The sequence below is a fragment of the Balaenoptera musculus genome, chromosome 7 (genome assembly GCF_009873245.2).
Source record: "Balaenoptera musculus isolate JJ_BM4_2016_0621 chromosome 7, mBalMus1.pri.v3, whole genome shotgun sequence".
NCBI classification, from domain to species: Eukaryota; Metazoa; Chordata; class Mammalia; order Artiodactyla; family Balaenopteridae; genus Balaenoptera; species Balaenoptera musculus.
The window spans coordinates 105,847,383-105,870,643 of NC_045791.1; the positions used below are offsets into that span (position 1 = coordinate 105,847,383).

Genomic DNA, 23,261 nt, shown 5'->3' on the forward strand with positions numbered 1-23,261 from the left:
CAGCAGCAATAGTGATATCCTGGGTGCCAAAATGCAGTGTTTCATTTGACCCGAGTTTTCCCTATAGGAAGGGAAGCGGGGGAGTATGAACACTCCCACTTATAGAAAGGGAGGCCAGTTCCCCTAGTGGTGCCCTGCCCCAGGTCAAGCTGTAAGCCAGAGGCAGAGCCAGCAGGCTTCTCCCGGGGATACTGCCTCAGCCACGTGATACACGGCAGGGGTGGGGCCTGGAACAGCTACACAGAGTGATGCTGAACTTGCCTGTGGGTCCTGGGCAGGGAGGGCAGCAAGGCCTGGGTCAGCGAGACTGCCTTCTGTGTGGCTTACATTACCATTGGGTTACAGTCACCCAGTCTCCCACAAATGTAATGCAGCCCACAGGTGGCCAGGGCAGGGGAGCTCTTACTCAGCTGTGTTGAGTCAGCACTCTTTCCCTACGTCTTGGGAGAATGGGGGGGGGGGGGCGGGGGGGGGGAGCCTGAAGTCATGCTGTGAAGCACTGAATTGTCTCATCAGAGGTTTCCTATGCTGCTGGGCCAGGGTGCTCAGCCCCTGATAGAAATTGCTAGCCCCTCGGCTCCTGCTGGCATTCTAAGGGCAGAACTGATCAGAGTGAGGAAATGTGGAAGCCAGCGGCAGTGGGGAGATTATACTGGGCAGAGGCCAGATGCAGACACATCATGCACACTGGTCCATGTCTCAGCGCGTAGTGTGACTTATATCCACTCCACTATTTTCTCCCGTAGTCCACAACACTGGAGAATAGATTCTTACATAAACTCACTTTGTAAACTTATTTTGAACTATGACATGCATAGAGAAAAGTGCACAAGTCATGTGCATCTAGTTCAAAGAGTATTAGCAAACAAACACACCCATGTAACTATCACCCAGATCAAGAATAAACATTTTCAACACCCCAGGAGCTTCCAGCATACCCCTCTCTCCTCCAGAGAGGAATCCACCATCATTACTTCTAACACTATAGATCAGTTTTGCCTGGCTTTGAACTTCATATAAACGGAATCATTCAGTGTCTTCTCTTTTGTGTCTGACTTTCTTCTTTCAGCATTATGTTTGTGAGAATTCATCTTTGTTGCTGCATATAGTTCTAATTCATTCATTTTGATTGCTATAAGTCTTCCTTTGTATGAATATATTGTAATTTATCCAATCTGCATTAATTCAGTCAACATTTGTTTCCAATTTGAGGTTGTAATAAATAATTCTGCTTATACATGTCTTTTGGTGCACACATGCACATATCTCTTTTGAGTATATACCTAGGAGTGAAATTACTAACTCAGAGAAAATACCCACTTCAGTGGATACTGCCAAATGATTTTCCTAAGTGGTTGTACCAGTTTAACACTCCTGCCAGCAACATATAAGATTTCATATATTTATTGGCCATTCAGTAGAATACCTTTTCAAATTTTGTGCCCATTATTCTTCTAGGTTTTCCGTTTTTCTTGTTGACTTACAGTTCTCTCTATTCTGGGTATGAGTCCTTTGTTGGTTATACATGTTGCAGGTATCTTCTTCTACTCAGTAGCTTGCCGTTTTACTCTCTTTGGTGGTGTTTAAATGAACAGAAATTCTTCATTTCAATGTAGTTCAGTGTATCAGTTTTTTTCTGTATGGTTAATTCTTCTTATATCCCATTTAAGAAAACTATATAAACATCATGAAGACATGTTTGGTATTAGAGTTCTCCAAGAAACAGAACCAGTAGGAGATATATATATATATATATATATATATATTTATATTTGTATATATATAAAAGGAGATTTATTATGAGAGATTGGCTCATGTGATTATGGAGGCTGAGAGGTCCCATGATCTGCTGTCTGGTAAGCTGGAGAACCAGGAAAGTCAATGGTAACTCCCAGTCTGCGGTCTGAAGGCCTGAGAACCAGGAACGTCAATGGTAACTCCCAGTCTGCCGGGAGGAGAAGATAAGACGAGAGGGCAAGCAGTGAGAGGAAAAACTCCCTCCTCACCCTTTGGTTCTATTCAGGCCTCCCACACTGGGGAGGGCAATCTACTTTATCCAATTCAAGTGCTCACAGACATCCAGAAACACCCTCACAGACACACTCAGAAATAATGTTTAATCTGGGCACTCTGTGGCCCGTCCAGTGGACATAGGCAATTAGCCACCAGAATATCCCTACATTATCTTCTGGAAGCTCTATTGTTTTACCTTTTCTATTTTAGACCATAATCGACTCAGAAATGATTTTTGAATATAGTACAGCCAGTTTCATTTTTTTTCCGTATGGACATCTAAGCGACCCAGCATCACTCCTACTGCTCCACAGGGCCACCTTTGTCAAAACGAAGGGTCTCTAGCCGCACGGATCTGTATCTGCACTCTATTCTGTTTCACTGATCTGCATGTCTCTCTTCTTGTGCCAGTACCACACTGTCTTAATCATTGCACCTTTATTATAAGTCTTGATATTCAGTAGAGTTAGACTTTTCCACCTTGCTGCTCCTCAATAAAGGGCACCTAGCCTATTCTTGGCCCTTTCCATTTCCATGTAAATTTCAGAATCAGATTGTCAGTTGCCACACACATGCACACAAACTTGCTGGGATTTACACTGAGATTGCTTTGGATCTGTAAATCAAGTTGGGAAAAAATGAACCCTTTTATGATTGTCTTCTACTCCACAGACGTGGTGTATCCCACTATTTAGGTCTTCGTTAATTTTTCTCAGTAACGTTTCATAAATTTTTATGCAGTGGTCTTCTTGATTATCTCTCATTAGATTTACTCCTAGGTATTTAATATTTGTGATACTGTTTAAAATGGTATTTATAAATGTCCTTTTCTCTTTGTTGCTGATATATGGAAAGACAGTTTATTTTTATTGACCCTGTATCCAGTGACCTTGCTAAATTTATTAAATTCAAATAATTCATCTGTAGATTTTTTCTGATTTTCTCTGTACCCAGTTTTACTTTTTCCTTTCCAGTATCACACCATTTGTTTCTTTTTCTTGCCTCATAGTGCTATACAGTATTTAATGGAAGTGATGATAGCAGGCGTCCATGTCTTCTTTTTGATCTCAGAGAAAAGGGTTTTTACCACAAACTCACTTTTAAATTATGAAAACTTACACTAAAATTCCCTTTTGTATACATTTGATTTTACTTTTCCCCAAGTTGATCTCTCAATTCGAAGGTACTTTTAAGTTTGAAATGTGACAGTGGTGGGTTTTGTACGTTAAGAGGTGGGCAAATGGAATATCACAAGACTGTGACTCCTTATTTTAACCTTGTGAGGAAGACTTTGCCTTGTCCGTTTTACAGGCGGATCACGTGGCTGATACAGCTGAGCAGGGATTGTAACAGACCTGGGCTCTGACTTCCAGCTACCCAAGAGAGGGTGCTTACGGCAGAGGCATTTGCTACTTCAAGTATCTGAACATGCCCTACAGGGGGTGACAGCCATGGGCACCTTTCTTCAGGCTTAGAGCCAACATGCAATCCTGTGGCCCATTTCCTGTATGGGCTAACCTCCCTCAGAGTATCTCAGGCCTCTGTGGCCTGGGTCTTTTTGTGTCGGACCCAAAGCCCAGGCTGTTCTTACTACTCCCTGATTCCCTGGTAGAATATTGAATGTGTAACCCACAAGGTCACAAAAAAATACCACATTTGTCATAGGTTTCCAAGAGGAGAGCTGTTAAGCTACTTCACAGGTACATTGAACATCTTTTCCTTTTCCCTCCCCCAGACCTCCTTATATCACTGTCATCTGCACATCCGCCTTTCTCTGACTTCCATTGTCATGGAAGCAAACTGGGGCAGCCAAGTCTCATGCTGAAAGGAGCCCTCCCTGCCTGCCTGTGCAGCTGCACCTGCAGCTCTCCTCAGCCACCTGGCTGAGCCACCTGGCTGAGCCACCCACCAGGCTAGGTACAGCGCCTTCCCTGGCCTCTGCTGCCATTTGGGCTTTTCTCTGATGCCAAGGAGGTGGGCGGTGAGGATTGAGGGCTTTCCTTCTGGTCAGGCTGCTTGGGTTGTTGGGTAGGACTGTGTGTTTTTAAGCCCTCAGCTGTCCCAATTTGAGGATTATGAACCCTATGCAGACACACAGAATCTTTCTCTGCTGAGGTTTGGAGAGAGGAAGGAAGAGTGCAAGGAGGGTAGAGACCCAAACCCAAACAGGCCCTGGGGCTGGCAGGGGCTTCCTGGGCCCGAGCCATGATGCGAGAGTGTCCCTTCCTGCAGCCCAAATAACTACCCAAGGATGACCCAAGACAAAGAATTCTAGGCCACCAGGAACTCTCGAAACTAAATACTTTGCAACTCTCAAAGACCTTATAAAAGAGAGTTCCCTTGGTTGATTTAATACAGGGCCACATTAAGCAAACAGCGTTTTTTTCCTTCCCGTTAAATTTCCTTTGTACAGCTTTGCCGTTCCCTTTACTCATCTTTTTGCGATGGACCGCAATTCTGTCCATTCTAGGAACCTCCTAGGCCTGCAGCAATCCAGTGTGACTTGGAGTCCTTCAGTTGTTTTTTTCCAAATGCTCTTTGAGCATATGGTGACATGATTTGACCAGTGAGAGAGGATGGGGAAAATTAGCATTTTTGTTTTCTCTGTACCTCTCTCTATCTGCCATATATATACCTTTTTCAGAATTCCCTGGCACGATCTATGTCTTTTCTGCCACTCTGGGTATTTGTCCATCCACAGATTCCCATCCCAGAGGAAAGACTGCTCTTTGGCCCCTAAGGCTAACCTTTCTAAGTTGATGGGTCAGCTGTTTAGTTTTTAAACCCAAGGAGGACTGTCCCTTTCCAAGACTTTGAGGAGTGCTAGAAGCTGGTGGTGTTCAGGCCAGTCCCATTTGATGAGCAGGCCCACTCAGTTCCTGGCAAGAGCTGCCTGCCGGTGGGCTGCACCAGCCTCTAGGGCACGTTCAGATACTTGAAGTAGCAAATGCCTCTGCCATAAGCACCCTCTTGGGTAGCTGGAAGTCAGAGCCCAGGCCCAGGCCACAGAGGCCTGAGATACTCTGAGGGAGGTTAGCCCATACAGGAAATGGGCCACAGGATTGCATGTTGGCTCTAAGCCTGAAGAAAGGTGCCCATGGCTGTCACCTCCTGCAGCTACCTGGCAGGTAACCAGAACGTGCTTGGCTCTCCAGCTTTTGGCTGTGCTCTCTGCGGGGAAGTGTTTCTGATCTGTCTTCACTGCCACTCCCCGGCTCTCTGGGGCATTGTGGCTTTTTCTTGGTGGTTGGGCAGGAAGCCTTCAGAGCCTGAGGGGGTTGCTGTGCTTGATGACAAAGGCCATCAGTGGATATAAATCACTTAGATATAAATCACTTTATTTATTGAAGAGGAATTGAACACGATTACTCTCCCTTCTGAGCACACTTCTCCAAAGGGGGGCACTCAGGTGGGCAGAGACCTCACAGAGTGACCAGAGCAAGGCCCAGCTTATGCCCGTTGAGTCAAGCAAAAAGCAAGTGGCCAACTTATGCAGCTGCTCTGAAAACCCAACCCAGCAAAGCCTAGCTGAGATGCAGAACACACAGCACGCCGCTGACTGCAAGCTGCCCCCGGGCCAGCCCCACATGACCCCACGACCCAAGGACGTGCCAGGGGCTGCTGGGCCAGGCTCCAAGGTTGAGGATGAGTGAGACACGATGTCTGCCTTCCAAGCCCAGGAGTGGGCCGGTGTGGCAGAGGACGTGGCTCGTTTCCTGGGGTAGATGAGGACCTCGCTCCCATCACCCTGGAACTGAAGGGCTGTGGGGAGCGCTCAGAAGCAGGGCCCACCCAGGCAGCAGCTCTGCACTCGCCCGGCACCATTCCTCTGCTGGGTGTCCTCTCGACGGTGTCTCCCTCAGTGGTGGGCCAGCTGTGATCTTCTATAAACACCTTCGTGTTTGAGCTCTCTGGAACTTCATAGAAGGAATTGCTCTTGTTTTAATTTATGGACCTATTTTTTGCTTTGATGGTGTCCACTGGACATCACGTAGCCCTTTTTAATAATTTAGGATTATTCACAATGTTTATATGGTGATACCAAAGCATTTTCCTTAGGCTCTACTGCGCTCTGCGGCTTTGCCTCTGCACTAAATACTCCCACGGTGCCGTGTGCTTTCACTCGACTTTACTGAGGCCCTGCCCCAACTGTCTTTGTGTCCACCTTTACAGTCAGGGCCCGTTGTCACTTCTCTGCTGCTGCCCAGGAGACACCGTAGCACCTCTCAGCCTGGCTGTGAGCGTGAGGTGCCATGGCGGTATGGAGTCAGCCAGGAGGCCGAGTCTAGCAGTCAGAATTGTCGGTCAAGAAGAGGAAAGGGTCTGAGTGAGGAGCGAAGGGGGGACTTCCCTGTGAGTCACACTCGACTCCTGGCTCCGGCACCTGTGTTGGCCACCAAGGCTTTGTCTGTTGGTTGTTTCCTGGTTCTGCCCCATGTATCGGACACTCAAGATTGAGTATGTGGTTGACTTTTAGATAAGTGAGATGGTGGTGTACTTTTTAAATCAACTTGAACTGAATTGTTTAGTGCGTCTGTCACGTTGGGAAGTTCTTCCTTAGTTCTAACAGCCCTCTAGTTTCATCTCAGTCTGTTTCCTCTCATTAGTCTTCAGTGCAGATGAAAGACCAGTTAGCTGGTCGCCGTCTTTTGTGTCCTAAATATTCTAGGAAACCGTCAGATTCTTCAGTGTTCTGCTGTTGAAGCTGAAGGAAGCCGTCACTCCTCTCGGCTTTCTCCTGGTGTATTTTCCAACTGTTAGACTCATCAAACCTAACTCTTACGTGGCCTGTGTGACCCTTTGCCTCCTCAGAAACACCAGCACTTTGCTGTGTGTCCTGTGAGGCAGGCTCCGCCTTAGGCTTCATGACCCATGAACTCCTTGCAGTAGAATGGAGGAGGCTTTGTGGGTAGAGTGTGTGAAGGAATGCGTGTAAAACCACTTTCCTCAGATCCTCTGAGGGATCCATCGCCCAAAGTGCTGAGAACATGGCTGTGGGAACTCAGTAAATAAATGCCGGAGCAAAGAGCCAGTCTGTGACTAAGAAAATTCTCATGGGGAGGTAGGGGAGTGAGCATGTGTTTACCTCCTGACTCCCTAGGCCCAAGGGCTGGGACAGTGTCTCTGCCCAGCCCCTAGCGCAATGCCTGGAACGCTGCAGGTGCCCAGCAAGTGCTGAGTGAATATCTCCAGGGCGTAGGCTGCATTTGTTCTTGTCCCCCTTCATGTTCTGTGTTCTAGCATTCTTCAGTGTTCTAATGACACCAGACTCTTGTCACCTTAAGGTTTTTATAATAATAATTACTAATATTTATGGAATGCTTAACAACATGCCGGGCCCCGAGATGAGAGCTTTACATAATGTGTCTCATTTAATCCTCACCCTGTGGGGTGGGAAGTGGAGGTTAGGGAGGTTAGCCGTCCAGGTTACACAGGCCGTGTATGGTGGACCCCCCCCCCGCCCCCGCCTTCCCTCTTGACTTCAACAAGCAAGAGCACAAGAGGTTGCTGCTGCCCACTATGCTTTGTTACAAAGCGAAGCTTCCCATCCGCAGGGAGAAGCCTGCCCTCCTGTGCGTCCTTCCCATCCAGGCCAGACCAGGTCTCCGTAGAGGCCTGAGGCCAGCGCTGGTCAGAGCCCTGATAAAGCTGAGCTCGTGCCGGGGAACCACAGGAATCTTCATGAAGCCCTTATATATTCAGAGTTGCGTTACTTGCCAGATGGATCATTTCCCACTGCCAAACTTAGAAAGTGACCCCTCGGAAATTCCTCAGTGTGGAAGGAAGGGCCCTGAGGACGTCTGCCCACGTGCCTCGTGGGCAGAGGATGCATTTGCCAGTTGTTTCCTAGCCCAGATCTAGACACCTTTCCTTTGCTTGTCTAGCAAACTGTTGGACACCTGCTAGTGCCAGCTACTGGGCAATGAGAAAGATCCTCCCCCCCCGCCGAAGCGCACAGCCCACAGAGGAAGACAGTTGTGTAAGGTGACATTCGCAGGTGGCGACGAAGGCCGTGGTGGAGGTATGCGCCCAGTCTCTGCACGCAGCTGGCAGTGGACACCGCCCTGAGCTGTGCGCTGCCTGTAAGGTGAAACCAGCAGCCAAGTCTTTGTGTTGTTGCGGAATGACCAGATGGCAGTAATTCTGCAACACCCCAATGTGACCTGTGAGGAACTGGGCTTGAATTTCATGAAGATTTGCTGGGAAATGGACTGGCATTGGACACCTCTAGCCAGGGAGCACGGTCTCTCTCTCCACAGTGGCTATGGGAGGATGGCCACAGCCAGGCGACCGCACAGGGCCCTGCAGGGCACTGGGCAAGGCCTCCTCCCAGGTGGGGACAGCTGGGCTGAGGCCTCTGCCAGGAAGAGCAGTTCTCACCCCGAGGGAAGCCTGGATGGAACGGGCCGGTCCTCCCAGTCACGATGGCTGCCCAGGCCTGGCCTGAGCTACCTGTGACGAAGCTCCCAGAGGCCATTGCTGTTGCAGAAATCTGGTCAGCTTCCCAGGTGCCGAGAGAACTGTTTTAGAGCATCTCTAGGTCCTGGAAAAGCAGGGCTCCCTCTGCATCCCAGGCTGCCCTAAAAGATGGACTTGGCCTGCAGAGCGGCAGCTCAGGAAAGTAGAACCGTGGGCTCCAGTCAGGCTTTGACATCCACTGGCCTTGCCGTCTGACTTACCATCAACCCAGCCTAATCCAGGTTGTTCTGGCCTTGGATCTAAGGTGGAGTTGAGGGTGGCACCTGGAAAGGGCTGAATTCTTCACACAGCCTGTATCTGAGAGCTTCCATCAGTCCAGAGATGCAGGGGTAGAGGTGGGGATGAAAACCAGCGGTCCCCTTGCTCGCCCCTGCCACCCCTCCCAGCGTGCGGAGGGAGAGCCGGTGCGCCCTGGAGGTTGGCTGTGTGTGTGTCTAGGCAGGGACATGACGATGCTGGGGAAGCCCAGAGGCTCTGGATGGGAACAAATCCATTTAAACCACTCTGAACCTGGTTCATAAAACTGTGGGTCAATATTTTAAGAGTCACATAACTAACGAAGAGCTCTGCCAGACTCAACATACCGCATCCCAGTGGGTGATAAGACAAGCGTTAGTTCAATGGAAACAGCCCAGGAGGAGAAAGATTTTTTTTTTTATCTGCTAGTTTTCATATTTAGAGTGAGGTGGGCTGCTCTGGACAAGAGTATTCATTTATCAGGTGACCAACAAATGAGCCCCAGCCATACTGTCACCCTGTGTTGGATCTAAGTGATGACTATCTACAGGTAAGGAAGAATTTCATTAGAGCAAATCAGCAGGTCCCATCAGGCTGGCAGAAGCTGACTTAGGTTCTGTCTCTTGAGTTCACATGCCTGCCTTCCAGCAGGGAACAGCTGAAGGGAAGCTGCAGGAACCCCACTCCTAGGCCCTTCTCCTGGGGGTCTCTGCTTCCACCCCCCAGAACAGTCCTCCTTCCCTCTTTTCTGTGGAGCACCAAGCAAATCATGTCTCTGAAGTGCCTCGTCCATTTCCCAAACAGGCATTTGACATTGCAGCTCTTGGCCTGTCTAAGCCAGGTTGAACAGCACCTACACGTGCCCCTGGCCCTGGGACACAGAGGTGGACAAGGCCTGGTCCCCAGACAGGAAAACTGGCCTCAAAAGAGACGGTCGCAATCCAACAATGAGTTCTGGGGCTAGAATCGGCCCAGAGGATCATGGGCCAAGAAGGGTGATGCCTGAACTGAGCCTTGGAAACTCAGCTGTGACTGAGTGGAGGCAGGCTAGGGGTGGCAGGTGGAGGGAGCAGCCTGGAAGCCCCAGGGGGGTCCTAGGAAGCGTGGGTGCACGTCACCCAAGAGGAGGCCCAGAGAGAGATGCCAGTTTCCTCATGGCTGCCGGGGGAGCTGGGCTGAGGCCAGCAGCAGGTCAGTGAGACGTGCAGGGGCCGAGGGAGCTGCAGCCTTGGATGCAAGAAGCCAGCCCGCCCTTAGCCCAGCCCCTCTGAGGGCCCTTTACACAGTCAGGGGCTGGGCAGTTCTAACAGTATGGAACTCACCAGGGGAAACAAAAAGGACCAGAATTCTTTACCCAGCTCAGAGTTCAGTGAGAAAGCACCCTCTTGGGGCAGACTAGAAAGGCTTGTGTGAGGCTTGCCGAGGTGTCTCGGCAGCTCCTAGGGCAGGCTTCCAGACCAAGATGTCTAAGGGTCGAGCTGGCCATGGCCCCGAGGACGACTCTCCCCGCCCTTCTGACCCACTGGGCCAGCATGTTTCCATAGGTGGAACAGGAGTAGCGTTCGCCAAAAAGAGGTCCACAGATGAAAGAGACAGAACCTTCAAGTCTTTAGCCGACGACAGGAGAACTAGAGCAGTAAAAGAAAATGTGCTCAGCCCCTGTGCTCGTCCCAGGGGCAGCACCAAGACACAGAAGGAGGCCAGAGCCCCAAAGGCAGATGGGAGGAAGCGTTCACATGGGGAGGTGGCGGTGCAGGGGTAAGTCGTATTCCTGTCCTCTTGTCCGCCGAGCAGGAGACAGGCAGAGGTAAACCAAGGGCTAAAAATAAGACCTCCAAGGTTACAGAAATGTCCCAGCCCAGCCAGGCCTGGAGGTGGGCTTGCATGTTTGCTGGCCCAGTATGGCCAGCCTCAGACACGGGGGCAGGGGGCCTTGGGGAAAGGCGCTGTCCCCCTGAGGTTGCTGGGAAGGTGGCACGCCAGGTTGAGGTGAGTGACCTCGGCTCCTCAGCTGCTGCAGCCCTTGCTGAGGGCGACCAGCCCTTGCCAGGTAGGCCTGGCAACCCCTCTCATCACAAGTTAGGGGCAGAGGACAGACTTCAGAGTCAAAAAGCCCAGTCTCCAGACCACGGCCCTGCCACGTGCTGGCTCTGTAGTCTACATGGTCACCATCCTTGGCCTTTCAGACACTCGGTTTCCCTGTGTGCAGATTAGGCCTGACACGCCCCTTGCCGTGCAAGGTTTTGTGAGGATTCGATGAAATCACGTGCCTAGCCTGAGACCAGCAGTGGTTCCTATTTCCCTGCAGCCTTTAGTGGTCGTACAGCTGGGGCGGCGACCCTGCCCAAGGAGAGGTGCTCCCCAGTGGCCGTGAGGCCAAGACTGTCTCGGAGGTGAGCGAAGCATGCTCTAACGTGCAAAAGCAGAGGAGCTTGAGTTCCCAAGGACACGCGTCCCGTCCTCTCTCATCTAGCTGCCTCTTGTAGCGTGTGTGTCTGCGCGCGCGTGTGTGTGAGAGGGGGGGAGAGAGAGAGAGAACCCGTGCGTTCCACAACACCCTTATCTCTCGAATATTCTTGTACCTAAAGCCTAGTTTCTAAATCACAGTTGATCTCTCCCAGCGTCAGTGATGACCCACCGCGCTGGCCCCCACTGCGCTTGCCCAGGCTCTGTCCATTATCCAGGGCTGCCGAACCGGCCCCCACTTTTGGGCTGGGGCCTGAGAGGGACGCCAGCCAGGGAGTCCACCTCGGGCAGATAAGCCACTGGGGGCACCACAGCGGCTCCCAGAGGTGGCGGGGCTTCTGCGCGTCTTGGCCGTACCTCCTCTGGTCAGCGGTTCTAATTCCAGTTGGACAGCAGCTAGAAGTGGAGAAAGGCATGTGTGTCAACACCGTGGTGGAGCCAGCAAGCCCTAATTACCCAGCTCTTCAAGGCCACACGGCACCAACTGCCACCTGGTTCTGCTTAGGGGGAGTGTTCTGCCACGAGCGCGCAGGTCTGCCCTGTGCCTCGGAGAGCAGAGCCCTGAACCTTGGGAAGGGAGCGAGGCTTCTCTAGCTTCTTGACGCTGACAGAGGGCTTTCTGCCTGTCAACCCGCCTCCCGGCAAGCCCCCTCCCCGCTCCCTACCGCAGCTACTGGGCCTCCCTTTGGCAGGGCCCGAGGGCCGCTCTGAACTGGAGCCTCTGGAGACGTCCTTTGAGGTAGAAAAACAAGCGGCTGAAACGTGCCTCCTCGCTGCAGCTGGGCCCCGCCCGCTGAACCTATAGGAAGGCCCTGGAGTGGATTCAGCCTCCCAGAAGAGGAAACCTGGCTCCGGCTTCACCCGCAGGGCCTGTTATGTCTGGCTCCAGAGGCCTTCTCCTCGGGGGTTTCCACGCCTGTGAACTCGGCCCCATTCATTTCCCTGTGGTTTCATGGGAATGTCCAAAACGCTCAGCAGGTTGCAGCGAGCCCAGGAGGAGAGGGGTCAGCGCGAGGCCCGGGCGGCGGCCGGAGCACCCGCCCCTCGGGCCTGCAGCGGGGTGCGCGCCGGCTGTGGATGGGCGCCCTTCCGTCAGTCTGCTGCATTTCCTTTGGTGCTCCCCCAAGCTACCCACCCACCCGGGAGACTGCCTGCGGCTCCCTCCCTCCAGGCCGCCCCTCTCCGGCTCCGGGCTCCCGGCTCCACCCTGGCCTGGGAGAGAGCTGCACCGTGCTCCCTTCCCATCCCCAGCAGCTTCCACTTTAGCGCTCATCCGGCCGCTGACTTCCCATCTCATCGGCCCCTGGGCCCTTGCGTTTTCCACCACACTACACTCAATTAGGGGCTGCGGGGAGAGCAGCGGGGGGCCCCTTGAGGGTGGCCAGGGCCTCCGCTCCCGCCGGCTGCTCAGCCGCAGAGAAGGGGCCACGCTCGGTTGCACAGCCCTTGTGAGAGGCCCAGCGGCTGCCTTCATGGCCAATGCGCAGCCCAAGGGCTCCTGGCCCACAGTGAGGATGTGCCCAAGTGGGGAAAATTTAGTCTTCAGAAGAAATGAATTTGAAACTGGCTGGGAGCAATTGTTATCAGATTTCCAAGTTAGCAGTTTTCACCGAGAGCTAATTGAACTATCTCTGTAAGCGGCCTAATTCCATTTGCATGAGATTCCCGCAGAGTTGCGAGGAGTGCCCTGGTGGCTGAGGGCAGAAGAGGCTGTTCTCATCTCTCAGTTGGTTTTGATCTTTGAAAATGGATGCATTTTCAGGTTTGGGCGGCAGCCGTGCCACTCTGCCCTGGCTGCCCGGCTCCCCAGTCACTTCCAAAGCCACGTTCTGAGTGTTCTGGGTATGGAAGGGGTGGGTGAGTGTCTCGTCTGGTTAGCCTGGTGAAATGGATCTGGAGACGGAACATCCTTGGAGGCTCAGCCACTCTGGCCAGGCAGGGTTGAGAGTGTGGGTGCAGAGGAGTGGAGAGGCCGAGGGCCGGGGCCCTGCCTGTCGGCACCACGCTGGGCTGAGACCCCCGCCGCCGGTGCCAGCCTCATCCGTCGTCTCTGGGAGTTCTATGGGAGCGCAGCGTAGCCCGCTTGGCTTGGCCAGCCCAGCGCTGACCTCAGTCTGGACTGTGCCTGCCCCAACCCTGGGTCGGCCCACAGAGGCGGCCCTGTCCCTAGGCTGTATTCGGGGGGCCTCTCTTGACCTGACGGGTATGGGCCCTTCTCTTCTCTCCTGTGCCCAGTGGACTTGAGAAGACGGTTTTAGGGCCAGTGCCTCGGGTGATGCCCCGCGGTTCCCTGGGTGCTCGTCACACACGGTCTCCCCTGGGGTCCTCCTCCAGCAGAGCGAGGCCCAGACAAGCCTCCTCCTCTCCACCCAAACCTCTTGGGCCGGCCTCCCCTGCTGGGAGCTCACGGCTGCGAGGATGCATAGCCTCTTCCCTGGGTAGCCACTTCCTGCTGGACGGTTGGTTGGTCTGGTACTGACCCCCAGGTTCTTTCCCATTAGCTCCTTAGCCTCTGAAAACATATTCAGATCTTCTGGAAACTTAAAACAGCAATCAGAAAACAGTACAGAGGCCCTTCTCACCCTCTCTTCAAACTATTATCTCTTTCACCAACAAATGTATTGAGAGGAGTCCACACGGGACCGCCTCCCTCACCCTTGAATCTTTGGTCTTCGGAATCAACTTCCCCACCCTCAGGGCCATGGCCACGGGCTCCTCCTTGCTGAGCCCGGTGGCCCTCTCCAAGGCCCTCTCCAAGGCCCTCCTCCTCCTCAGCTCAGGGTCTGCATGGGGGACAACTGCCCAGCTGGAACTGGTTCCCTCTTCTCAGGCCATATGGGCTTCTGGGCCACCTCGTCACCCTCTGAGGTCCCTCCCCTCCGCCCCTCTGTGTCCCGTGACCACCTCGCCCACTCCCAGAGCCTCACCTTGCATGTAGCTCCGAACTCGGGCCCGCCCTGGCCTTTCTTGCTGCCTCTGGCTGTGGCCTGCAAGCCGTCAGATTCGTCACCTACCCCCTGACTGCTCCGGGCCTCTGGTCCCTGTGCCCCACTGCACCGTGTTCTCCCCTTTCATGGCCGTCCTCATTCAGCAGCCTCCCCCAGCTCCCCCGCGACGCCCCCATCCTGGAGTCTGGCTCCCCAGGCCCCGGAAGGCCGTCCCCGCCCTCACCTCCTAGCCCTCCTCCCTCTTCCCTTGATTCCTTATTTTCCGAATATGGCTGATGCATGTTTTTCCCTCGTCCACACCTTTACTCTTTCATCCCTTTCATGTGAAGTGTTTCCCTCCTCTTGGCCGTCTCCTGAAATTGGTCTTATATGTGTGGGTGTATCTCCCCACCACGAGGCTGGGGGCTCTTGGAGGGCAGGCCAAGGCTTCCTGGTGGCAGCAGGGCCCGGGACATGGCAGAGGCAGCAGGGTGTCGAGGTCACACAAACTGGTGGTGAACCCAGCTGCTGGTTACGAGATGTGGGACTTGGGCCTGGTCACCTTTCCTTTTTGCACCTTAAGCTTCCCCACACATTAGAAAGGGGTGAAAGCACCTCCCAGGCTGCAGGAGGATTTAATGGGCCACACCCAGGCTGTTGCCTGTCCTCTGTGGCAGGTGCTTGATAGATGTCTCTTCCCTCTCTCCCTGCACCCACCCACAGCAGCAGCTCCTAAAAGGTTTGAGGGTGAGTAAGTGAACAAACGAATGAATGGCTGTAGGGGGGTTGGGTAAAATGACAAATGCCACCAGCTTGCTGTGAGGTGCTCTGTAGGCTTGGGGTATGGGCAAAGAGCAGGGGAAGGCTGTAGCTTCTTCCTCGGTGCTTGGGAATGATGTCAGCTTCTTAGGCAGAGCTTTATGTTTACAACAACCTCTAGCAGCAAGTGTTAGGGGTCAGAAGTATATGCGTGAGGGCTGTGCCCACGCAGAAAAGGGGCTTTGTGGCAGGGCCCCGGCCCTCTCAACTTCTGAGTGTGCACCGTCCTGGGAGTCCTTCATCGCACACAGATTTATTGAGCGTCTACACTGTGCCAGGCCTCGCACTGGGCCCAGGGTAGGCGGCACTGGGTGGGGAGGGGAGATACAGCCTACAATCAAAGGGGTGATCACAGCAGTGTGGGCTAAGTGCTGTGATGGGATAGGAATGGGACGCCCAGGAGGCACATAGGAGCCAGGTGGGCACCTCATGCTGCCTCCCCAGAGGAAGGGACATCTGAGAAAAAGAGATGGGGGGAGAATGGTGTAGGCTTCCAGGCTAAGGGAACAGCAGTGCAAATGGACAGAAGCAAGAAAGAGCCCCAAGAATTCAATATGGGGACTTCCCTGGTGGTCCAGTGGTTAAGAATCCGCCTTCCAATGCAGGGGACGAAGGTTTGATCCCTGGTCGGGGAACTAAGATCCCATATGCCGCGGGGCAACTAAACCCGTGCGCTCAGGAGCCCACACGCCACAACTAGAGAGAAGCCCGCAGGCTGCAACGAAAAAGATCCTGTGTGCTGCAACTAAGACCTGATGCAGCCAAATAGATAAATAATAAATAAATGTATTTTTAAAAAGAATTCAGTATGACTGGAGTGTGAGGGTTAGGGGGGCAGCGAGAAGGGAGAGGTGACCCGGGCACATGACAAGAGGCGGCCTGGAGAACCTCGTTTTACCAGGAGGTGGAACTGTCCTGAGGACAGTGGTCGCCCCTGAAGGGCTTCAGGCAGGAGAGGGGCATGACCTTCCAGATTTGCCTTTGAGAGAGAAAGCAGCTCTCTGGGTGTGAAGACGGGAACAGCAGGGAGCGGCTAGAAATAGGGAGGCCAGTTGCCAAGAGATGGAGGCCTGGACCGAGGTGGTGGCATTACGGCGGGAAGCGTCTAGGATCTTGCTGTATTCAGCCCAAATCCTAGGGTCGGGGCACTTGCGCAGTATGCGTAATAATAATGTAATATTTATTTAAGACCAGGCACTTGTCTATCGTATGCCCATTTTTTTCAGGGAAATAAATTGAGATTCAGAGAGGTTAAGAAATTTATCTGAAATCACACAGCTAGCGAGTGGCAGAGCTGGGACTCAAGGCAGGCTGCTGAGCTAGTAACCACTAACCTCTCCTCCTCTCCAGTTGCCCGGGCTGTGCACGTGCAGCAGGGAAGGAGGTGGGTCAGGACAGGTGAGGACATGCGCCTCACCATAGGACACGCCCAGCCGCCCAACCAGAGGGCCTCCTGTGGCCACGGACACCCCAGTTTCTTCATGGACGAGGATGGGCAGCCTTCCTCCGAAGAGGCAGACATTTCGGCCCATTTCCCTGTTAGCCGCTGTCTCACCCGTCAGAGCGGCCTTTCCCGAGCAGCATCCTTTAAGATGTGACACAGACAGTCTCAACCATCAGTGAGCAGTAAATGCCGCGTCCCAGTAGCTCCTTCTCACCAGACCCTGATGCGTGTTAGCATCTTAAAGGCAAAGGGATGTCCTATAATAAAAAATCACATGAACTAAGGCCCTAGCATTTCATATATATCTATACTTTTTTGTTAAGTAACATTAACGCAGTTTGGCACACACCACTCTAGACAAGGCATCTCTGCTGCGTTAGGAGTGTGTGTACTTGTGTGTAGCTTGCTTGTGGTCTTTACCTGCCATCTGCCGTAGCAGGCGAGGCACTCTGAGGCCTCTAGGCTTGCTCACCTCCTCCCTGGGATGAGAAGCCTTCCCTCCAGCACCTGGAGGCCCAGAGCACAGGTAGGTGGAGTGCTGCGGAATTAGTGCTGCCGAGCTTGCATCCTGGCACGGCCCCCTGGCTAGACCTTCATCTGTCTGTCACAGCAGAGCCGGCCCAGCCCTCCAGGGTCATGGGGCCCCTGGTGGCACTGAGCTCCAGATGCTCAGCAGATGCCAGGCCTGAGACCAAGGCCCCGGCTCTGAGGATTTGGCTTGCGGTTCTGGAAGGTGATCCTGGCTGGTGGCCATTCCTGAGCCCTATTTAGAGCAGTTGTCAGGCAGTTGCTGAGATCCAGCGCCCGCCCCCCTCCCCTGCAGAGGGGAGTGAGCCCATGCCTGTGCCGTGCAGGGCCGGGGGCTGGGTTATGATCAGGGCAGGTACCCAGACCAGGGAGCAAGTCTGAGGCCAGGGCAGCGTGCAGGGCTCCATCCCCGCTTGGATTCACACCCCAGTCAGTATGTGCAGTTTGCTCTCAGAGGACAACCTAACCACCCAGGACAGCTTGGAGCATCTCTGAGCTCTGGCTGCGGGCCTGGGCATGCAGCTCTGCCCCTCAAAGGCAGGAGGAGATCAGGGTGAAGGGGTGCTTGCTGACCGGTCAGCTGTGGGAGCGCCTCTTCTAATCAGCCTGCCTTCCCTCAGAGCGCTGTTCACTCTCCCTGACTGAGCAAAGCCCTCAGCCCCAGAGCTGGCTTTGGCCAAGGAAAAACACACTGAATGGGAGCCCAGAGACCCCTGGACCTTGGGCCGCAGGGCTGCCGTTTATATAAAGTAAGGCTCTTTCCTGCCCAGAAGTTGCTGGGTTCTAAACTGCTCCTGCCACGTCCCAGGTCCTGCGGCAGGAAGATGCTGGGCGCCCCCTGCTGGCCCGTCCGGGAACTGACCCGTGAGGAGGACCTGTGCAGCCCCGTAGGAGCGGGCCCCCTCGCTGGCCCAGATGAGAGCAGCGGCACCCACCTGCCCACGCCCCAGTACTGGCCAGCCCGGCTCCCCTTCCGGATGCCCGGCCCCATTTCTGACGGTGAATCCTGAACTCATTGCAATCTGGCTGCTGATCGCTTGCCTTTCCCTTGGCCTTCCTGTTGCCATGCTGCGTGGGGGGACCTGCCCCATCGTTGCTGCGCCCTCCCAGCCACCCCAGGGCTGGACGGGCTCGGGCTCCAAGCCCTGCTCTGCTTTCTCCCGCCCCCAGGCTTGCATTTCCTCCCCGCCCCCGCCCCCCACCTGGGGGTGTAAGAAGGACTTTGCGGACAGGTTGTGGGGAGAGGGTCCCTGCAGCTATCCTAGGACACTAATGAGCTGTGGCAGCACCGGGGGATCGGGCTTACTGCTGTGCCACCTCCCCGTTAGGTGACACTGACATTTTTCTGGGAGGCATGGGCCGTATCTCTGAACTGTCTTGGAGGGAGGCTGCCCTCTTAACTCCCGCCCCCTGTCCTGAGGGACGGGCTGAGACACTCAGGGATGTGGAGCCCCCAGAGGTATGAAGGGACCTGTCCAAGGTCAGCCCCTGCGACCAAAGCTTCGCAAGACTTTCAGGGTATCAGGAGCACACTTGTTTTCCTCTCACCAGCCTCAGGTGACTCGTGCGACTGTACTGGGGGTCGCTGGAGAAGCAGCTTGACCGAGGACCGTTATCACTGCCTGGGGCTTCGGGTATCAGCCCCACCCTCCTGTCCCTTCCCGGGGTTCTCCTCCTTGTATGAGATCCGGAGGCGGGAGGGCCCCTGCAGGAAATAGGAGCAAGAGCACGACTTCTCATTAGGAGGCTCCCTGAGCATTCAGTTCCTCTGACCCAAGGGGTGGGGGTGAGCTTAGAGAGGGCGGGGCACAGGCCGGAACCCCCGCCCCTCAGCCCTGCTCTGCTGCTTGCCCTGCCCTAGCCCGAGCTCACACAACCCTCCTGTGGGGCCATGCTGTCCCCTGCTGGCCACGCTTGCAAAACGCAGCCCAGGGTCAGCCCCAAGGTTACCGGTGCTCCCTCCTCGCCCAAGCTGCTGAAGCTGAACTAGACCGCAGGGCTCCAAGGAGCAGCCTGTGTGCCCCCGGCCCACAGTGATACTGGCACTGCATGGGGAGACAAGTCTGGAACTGCCCGGCACACGATCACGTGTGCTGTGTAGGCAACAAACAAATGGCTGAATTGTGCATCTGAAGCATTTACGTGATGAAGCTCTGCAGGGTCTGACCAACAGCAGGCAAGACATCAAGTCAGACATCAACCTAGCAGGACTTGAGACTCCTCTCGAGTTGACAGGGTCTAAATATGAAAACCAAATGTGAAGAGTCAAAGGGTGCTAGACTGTGACACAGGTGGCCCTAGACAGGCTGACCCTTGTTGCCAGGTATCTAATCAGGCAGTAAGTGCCCAGGAGGGATGGAGAGGCCCTTCAGGGAAGACATGGAAAGGTCAAAGGAAGGTGACAAATGGCAGGGATGGAAATCACAGGGCACCACGAAGAGACCCCAGGCTGGCCATTTAGCATGGAAGGTAAGAGAGAGGAAAGCACCTCCTGTGTCTTTTTTTCCGTTTTTTTTGTTTGGTTTTTTTTGTTTTGTTTTTTTTGGCCCTGCCACGCGGCTTGCAGGATCTTAGCTCCCCAAGGACCAGGGATTGAACCGAAGCCATCGGCAGTGGAAGTGCGGAGTCCTAACCACTGGACCGCCAGGGAATTCCCAGCACCTCCCGTGTCTTGAGGCTGACGTCACGCCAGGCACAGGGTCTGCTCTTGAAACATGTTTTACTCCTGTTGGTTTTCACAACCACTCTGTGAAGCAAGTGCTGTTATTTTCCCTGTTCTACGTTCAAGAAAATAGAACAGAAAAGGTCGGTAACTTGTTCAGGGTCCTACAGCAAGAACATGCTGGAGCTAGGATGTAGGCCTCGCTCAGGAGGTTTGGTGGTCGGGTTCCAGCGCATGAACTCGAGGGTTTTTAGCAGGAAGTGATATGCGCAAGGACAGGTTTTGGGGTGGGAGGCAGGACGGCTGCTTAAAAGACTGTTGCTGCAACCCAGCGGGGAATGAAGAAACTCATTCCACACACAGGCCTCCTGCATGGCGGAAGGGCCACTGAGACCTGACCCTTGCAGTCCTTCACCCAAGCCCTTCCCCATGGTGGGTGGTGGGCTGGGGGTCGGCCCACCACGGTGCCCACACGGGAGGACCTAGGAGTGCAGGCCATGGGTGGGCCTCCTCCCGAGGTCCAGGCCTGGTCCTGGTGGTGCCTGCCCTGGGGCATTCCACAGCCCTTCTTCCTCATAGGGTGGGCTTTGCAGGGAGACAGACATGCTCTGGGCGACAGCCCGGCAGACCAGAGCCACCCCTCAGCGTGGAGGCCCAGCCTGGGGAAGGCGGGGCGCTGCCCACTCACGCTCTTGTCCCCCCGCTGGCTGTTTCTTCCCAAGAGCTTGGGGAGGGGGCGAGGCTAACCCCAAGCACTGCCCACACCTCCAGAAGGGGACGTTCATTTCGGGCCTCCAGCTGCTGCCAGGCCTGCCGGAGCTTCCTGCCTGACCTCTCCTGCCTGTGTGGGAGAAGCATGGGCTTGACCTACAGCCTAGAGCTTCAGATTAAAGGCTGGGAAGAGGCTCCCCTAAGCTGGGCAAGGCCCCGAGGGTCTCCCCAAGGGAGGAGGCTTTCCCCACGTAGGGCACCAGCCCACACCCACGCCCCTTCCTGGAGGCTTCAGCTCTTGTACATGTGCCTGGTCCACTTGTCCTCTGCGGGTGCCCTGGGCGGGACAGCAGCACGTGGGCTTCCTGCCCCAGATCGGGGGGCTAAGGGCGGTGCTGACCTCAGCGCTGTGATGCAGCGTCCCCCTCTGCCTGATTCCTGCACTGTGGCACACTCTGCCCTCCCCCGTCAGTCCCTGCTCCTCCCTGTGGCTCTTGGCCTGCTCTGGAGCCACATCCATTCACACTTGTCGACCCTAATTACACTCAGGCGAAGCGGGCCTAGAGGGTTAACTCCTAGAAGGGTGCCTCTGTGGTTTGAACACCTCAGCAACGCCTTTGTCTTGTCCCAAATGCATGGCTTTCCTCTTGCCCTCTGTGACTCTGCTGTTCATCCTCAGAAACACTCATCTTTCCGGGGGGAAAAGAAGCCACGTACTCCTGGGAACAGGGGGGCCCTGGGTCTGCGCGCCTGCTTCTACACACCCCCCTGCAGAGTCCTCTGGGTTCTCATGGCCTGCCCGGGCATAGTGTTTTCTTACAGCTGGACATGCCCCCCCAGTGTTCTGGGAAGCTTAGTCATTCAGCAGAGATCTTTACTGAGCACCTTCTCTGGGTCAGGCGAGGTCCCAAGCACCAGGGCTACAGCGGGGAATAAGACAGGCACCATCCCTGCTCTCCAGGATCCCCATCTAGTAGGGGACACAGCGCACGAGCTAACACATCAGCAGAGAAGAGTACAGACTGGTTAGTGCAGTGAGGGGCATGAGCAGAGGAATGAGGGAGAAAGCAACTTGCAGGAACAAAGTAGATCGGATGCCGGGAGGGCATCTTGAAGCTGAGACAAGGGTGCAAGAGAGCCAGCCAGCAGTGAAGCAGGAAAGAATGACCCCCGCGGTCCCTCCCCACTGCAGGCTCGTGAAGAGTTCATTGCTCTTGGCCAACATGGCTTGGCCCGCAAGATCCACCGCACCTTCCCCGAGCGAGCCCTGCTACGGCGGCACCCCCCACCCCAGACCAAGATGCTCAATGACCTGGTGGAATTCTGTGACCAGATGGGCTGCCCATGGCTTCAGCTCTGCAGGGGCCCTCAATGTGAGTGCTGGGAGCACAGGGGCGGGGGAGGCCCTGCTTAGGGAAGGAGGAAGAAGGCCTGGAAGCCAGGGCTCAGCAGCCTCTGCGTCCCACCAGGGTCCGTTACCCTTTAGCCAGATCCCCCCCACCCCAAGGGAGAGGGGAGGGCCTGGGGACAAAGCCTGCAACTCACGGGGCCTGGTGGGGAGCCCGGGAGACCGAGGGAGTCCCCTCAGGGCTCAGCTGTGGGCAGGGCCCTGTGGCCAGGGATGGGCCGGGCTCGGACCCAGAGGCTTTCAGTAGGGGCTGGGATTATTGGGAGCCAGAGGCTGTTTTTCACGGTAAGGGGTATCAGATGCTGCCCACCTGGAACTGAGCAGCATAGGGCTCAGGAATCCATGGCCTCGGCTCTCATTCCACAGGAGGGAGACTGTCCCCATCTGTGCTCCAAGCTTGGGGTGGCTGGGGAGCTGCCTGAGGTCAGACAGCTGGAAACCAGCCTGCCCAGGCCAGCCAGCTAGACATGGAAGGACTGACCTCAAGCCAGGACCCTCGAGGCAGACCCAGTGTGGGACACAGTCTAGGGGCTGCCGGCCCCCCTGCGCCCCACCCATGGCCGTCTGAGCAGGGCTGGGCCCCTTGGCTGACCTTTCCTCCCCAGGGGCAGATGATCAGTGGGTGATGGGGCCCCAGAGCCTCTCCCCAAGCCTGACTGCACATCACATGGGTTCCTTCTAGAAAAGTCTGATGGAGACATTTGGAGATGACAAGTACTCACTGGCCCGGAAGGAGGTGCTCACCAACATGTGCTCCCGGCCCATGCAGGTAAGGAAGGGCCAGTCCTCCATCCTCCCGCCTCTCCCTGGAGCACCCATGCCTCCGCGGGCTCGGAGCACCTTAGGGGAGGTTTGGGGAGGATGCCCCCAGGCAACACCCAGCACAGGTGGTCCCTGGGCTCCTGAGCTTGATCTGCTACCTCCTGCTCAGACTTGCCTGTGGGCTCAGTTAGAGGAGACATTTCAAGCCCCGCTGCCCTGCTGCCCCCCTGCATGGCCTCTGGGGCTCTTGTTTCCTGGCAGCAGGCGGGGAGCCCCGCCAGGGCACGTCCCAAGACTCCAGGGCCCGGACCCCACAGACCAGACCAGCTCGGGCAAGGGAATGGGGCCTGGTCAGCAACTCATGGTCAGATGGGGCCCCTGGAGAGGAGAGAGAACATTGGTCTCCCGGAGCAGCCTGCACAGGGGGGCGGTCCTTAGCCCCCACTGTGGCTTGTGGACCCCAGGCAGAGAAATCTCCCTGTCCCAACCGGTTGGGAGAGAGGGAATCAGGCCGTGAGGCTGTGTCTGCAGCTAGAGGACAGGCCGGCCGCCTGGGAGGTAGACAGTGGGCTTGCTCCTGGGAGGTAGACAGTGGGCTTGCTCCTGGCAGCCAGTCTCAGCTCTCCGAGGCCACGCTTCAGCCCCTGTGGGGCTGAGCGTCTTGGGAAGGAAGCACCCCCGTGGACTGTCAGGTCGACGGGAGCTGTGGATGCTAATGGGTCCAGCGGTGGCCCCAGCCCGGCTGGGAGCAGTGATAGACCGTTGTTCAGGGGCTCAGTCACTGGGCAGGTTCAGCCTGTTTCC

General features: G+C 55.2%; 1 protein-coding gene across 2 annotated transcripts in view; it reads left to right on the top strand.

Annotated features, from left to right (window-relative positions):
* Positions 1–23,261, top strand: part of DIS3L2 (DIS3 like 3'-5' exoribonuclease 2) — a 391,634-nt gene that overhangs the window by 362,897 nt on the left and 5,476 nt on the right. Inside the window, exons 15-16 of one of the 2 annotated variants that reach the window (XM_036858529.1) lie at positions 17,723–17,913; positions 21,480–21,574. In XM_036858529.1, the coding sequence (XP_036714424.1) occupies positions 17,723–17,913; positions 21,480–21,487 (199 nt within the window). In that variant the 3' untranslated portion in view covers positions 21,488–21,574. Of the gene's footprint in view, positions 1–17,722; positions 17,914–21,479; positions 21,661–22,377; positions 22,465–23,261 lie in introns of those variants that run through there. The other variant, XM_036858528.1, reaches the window with a different exon arrangement.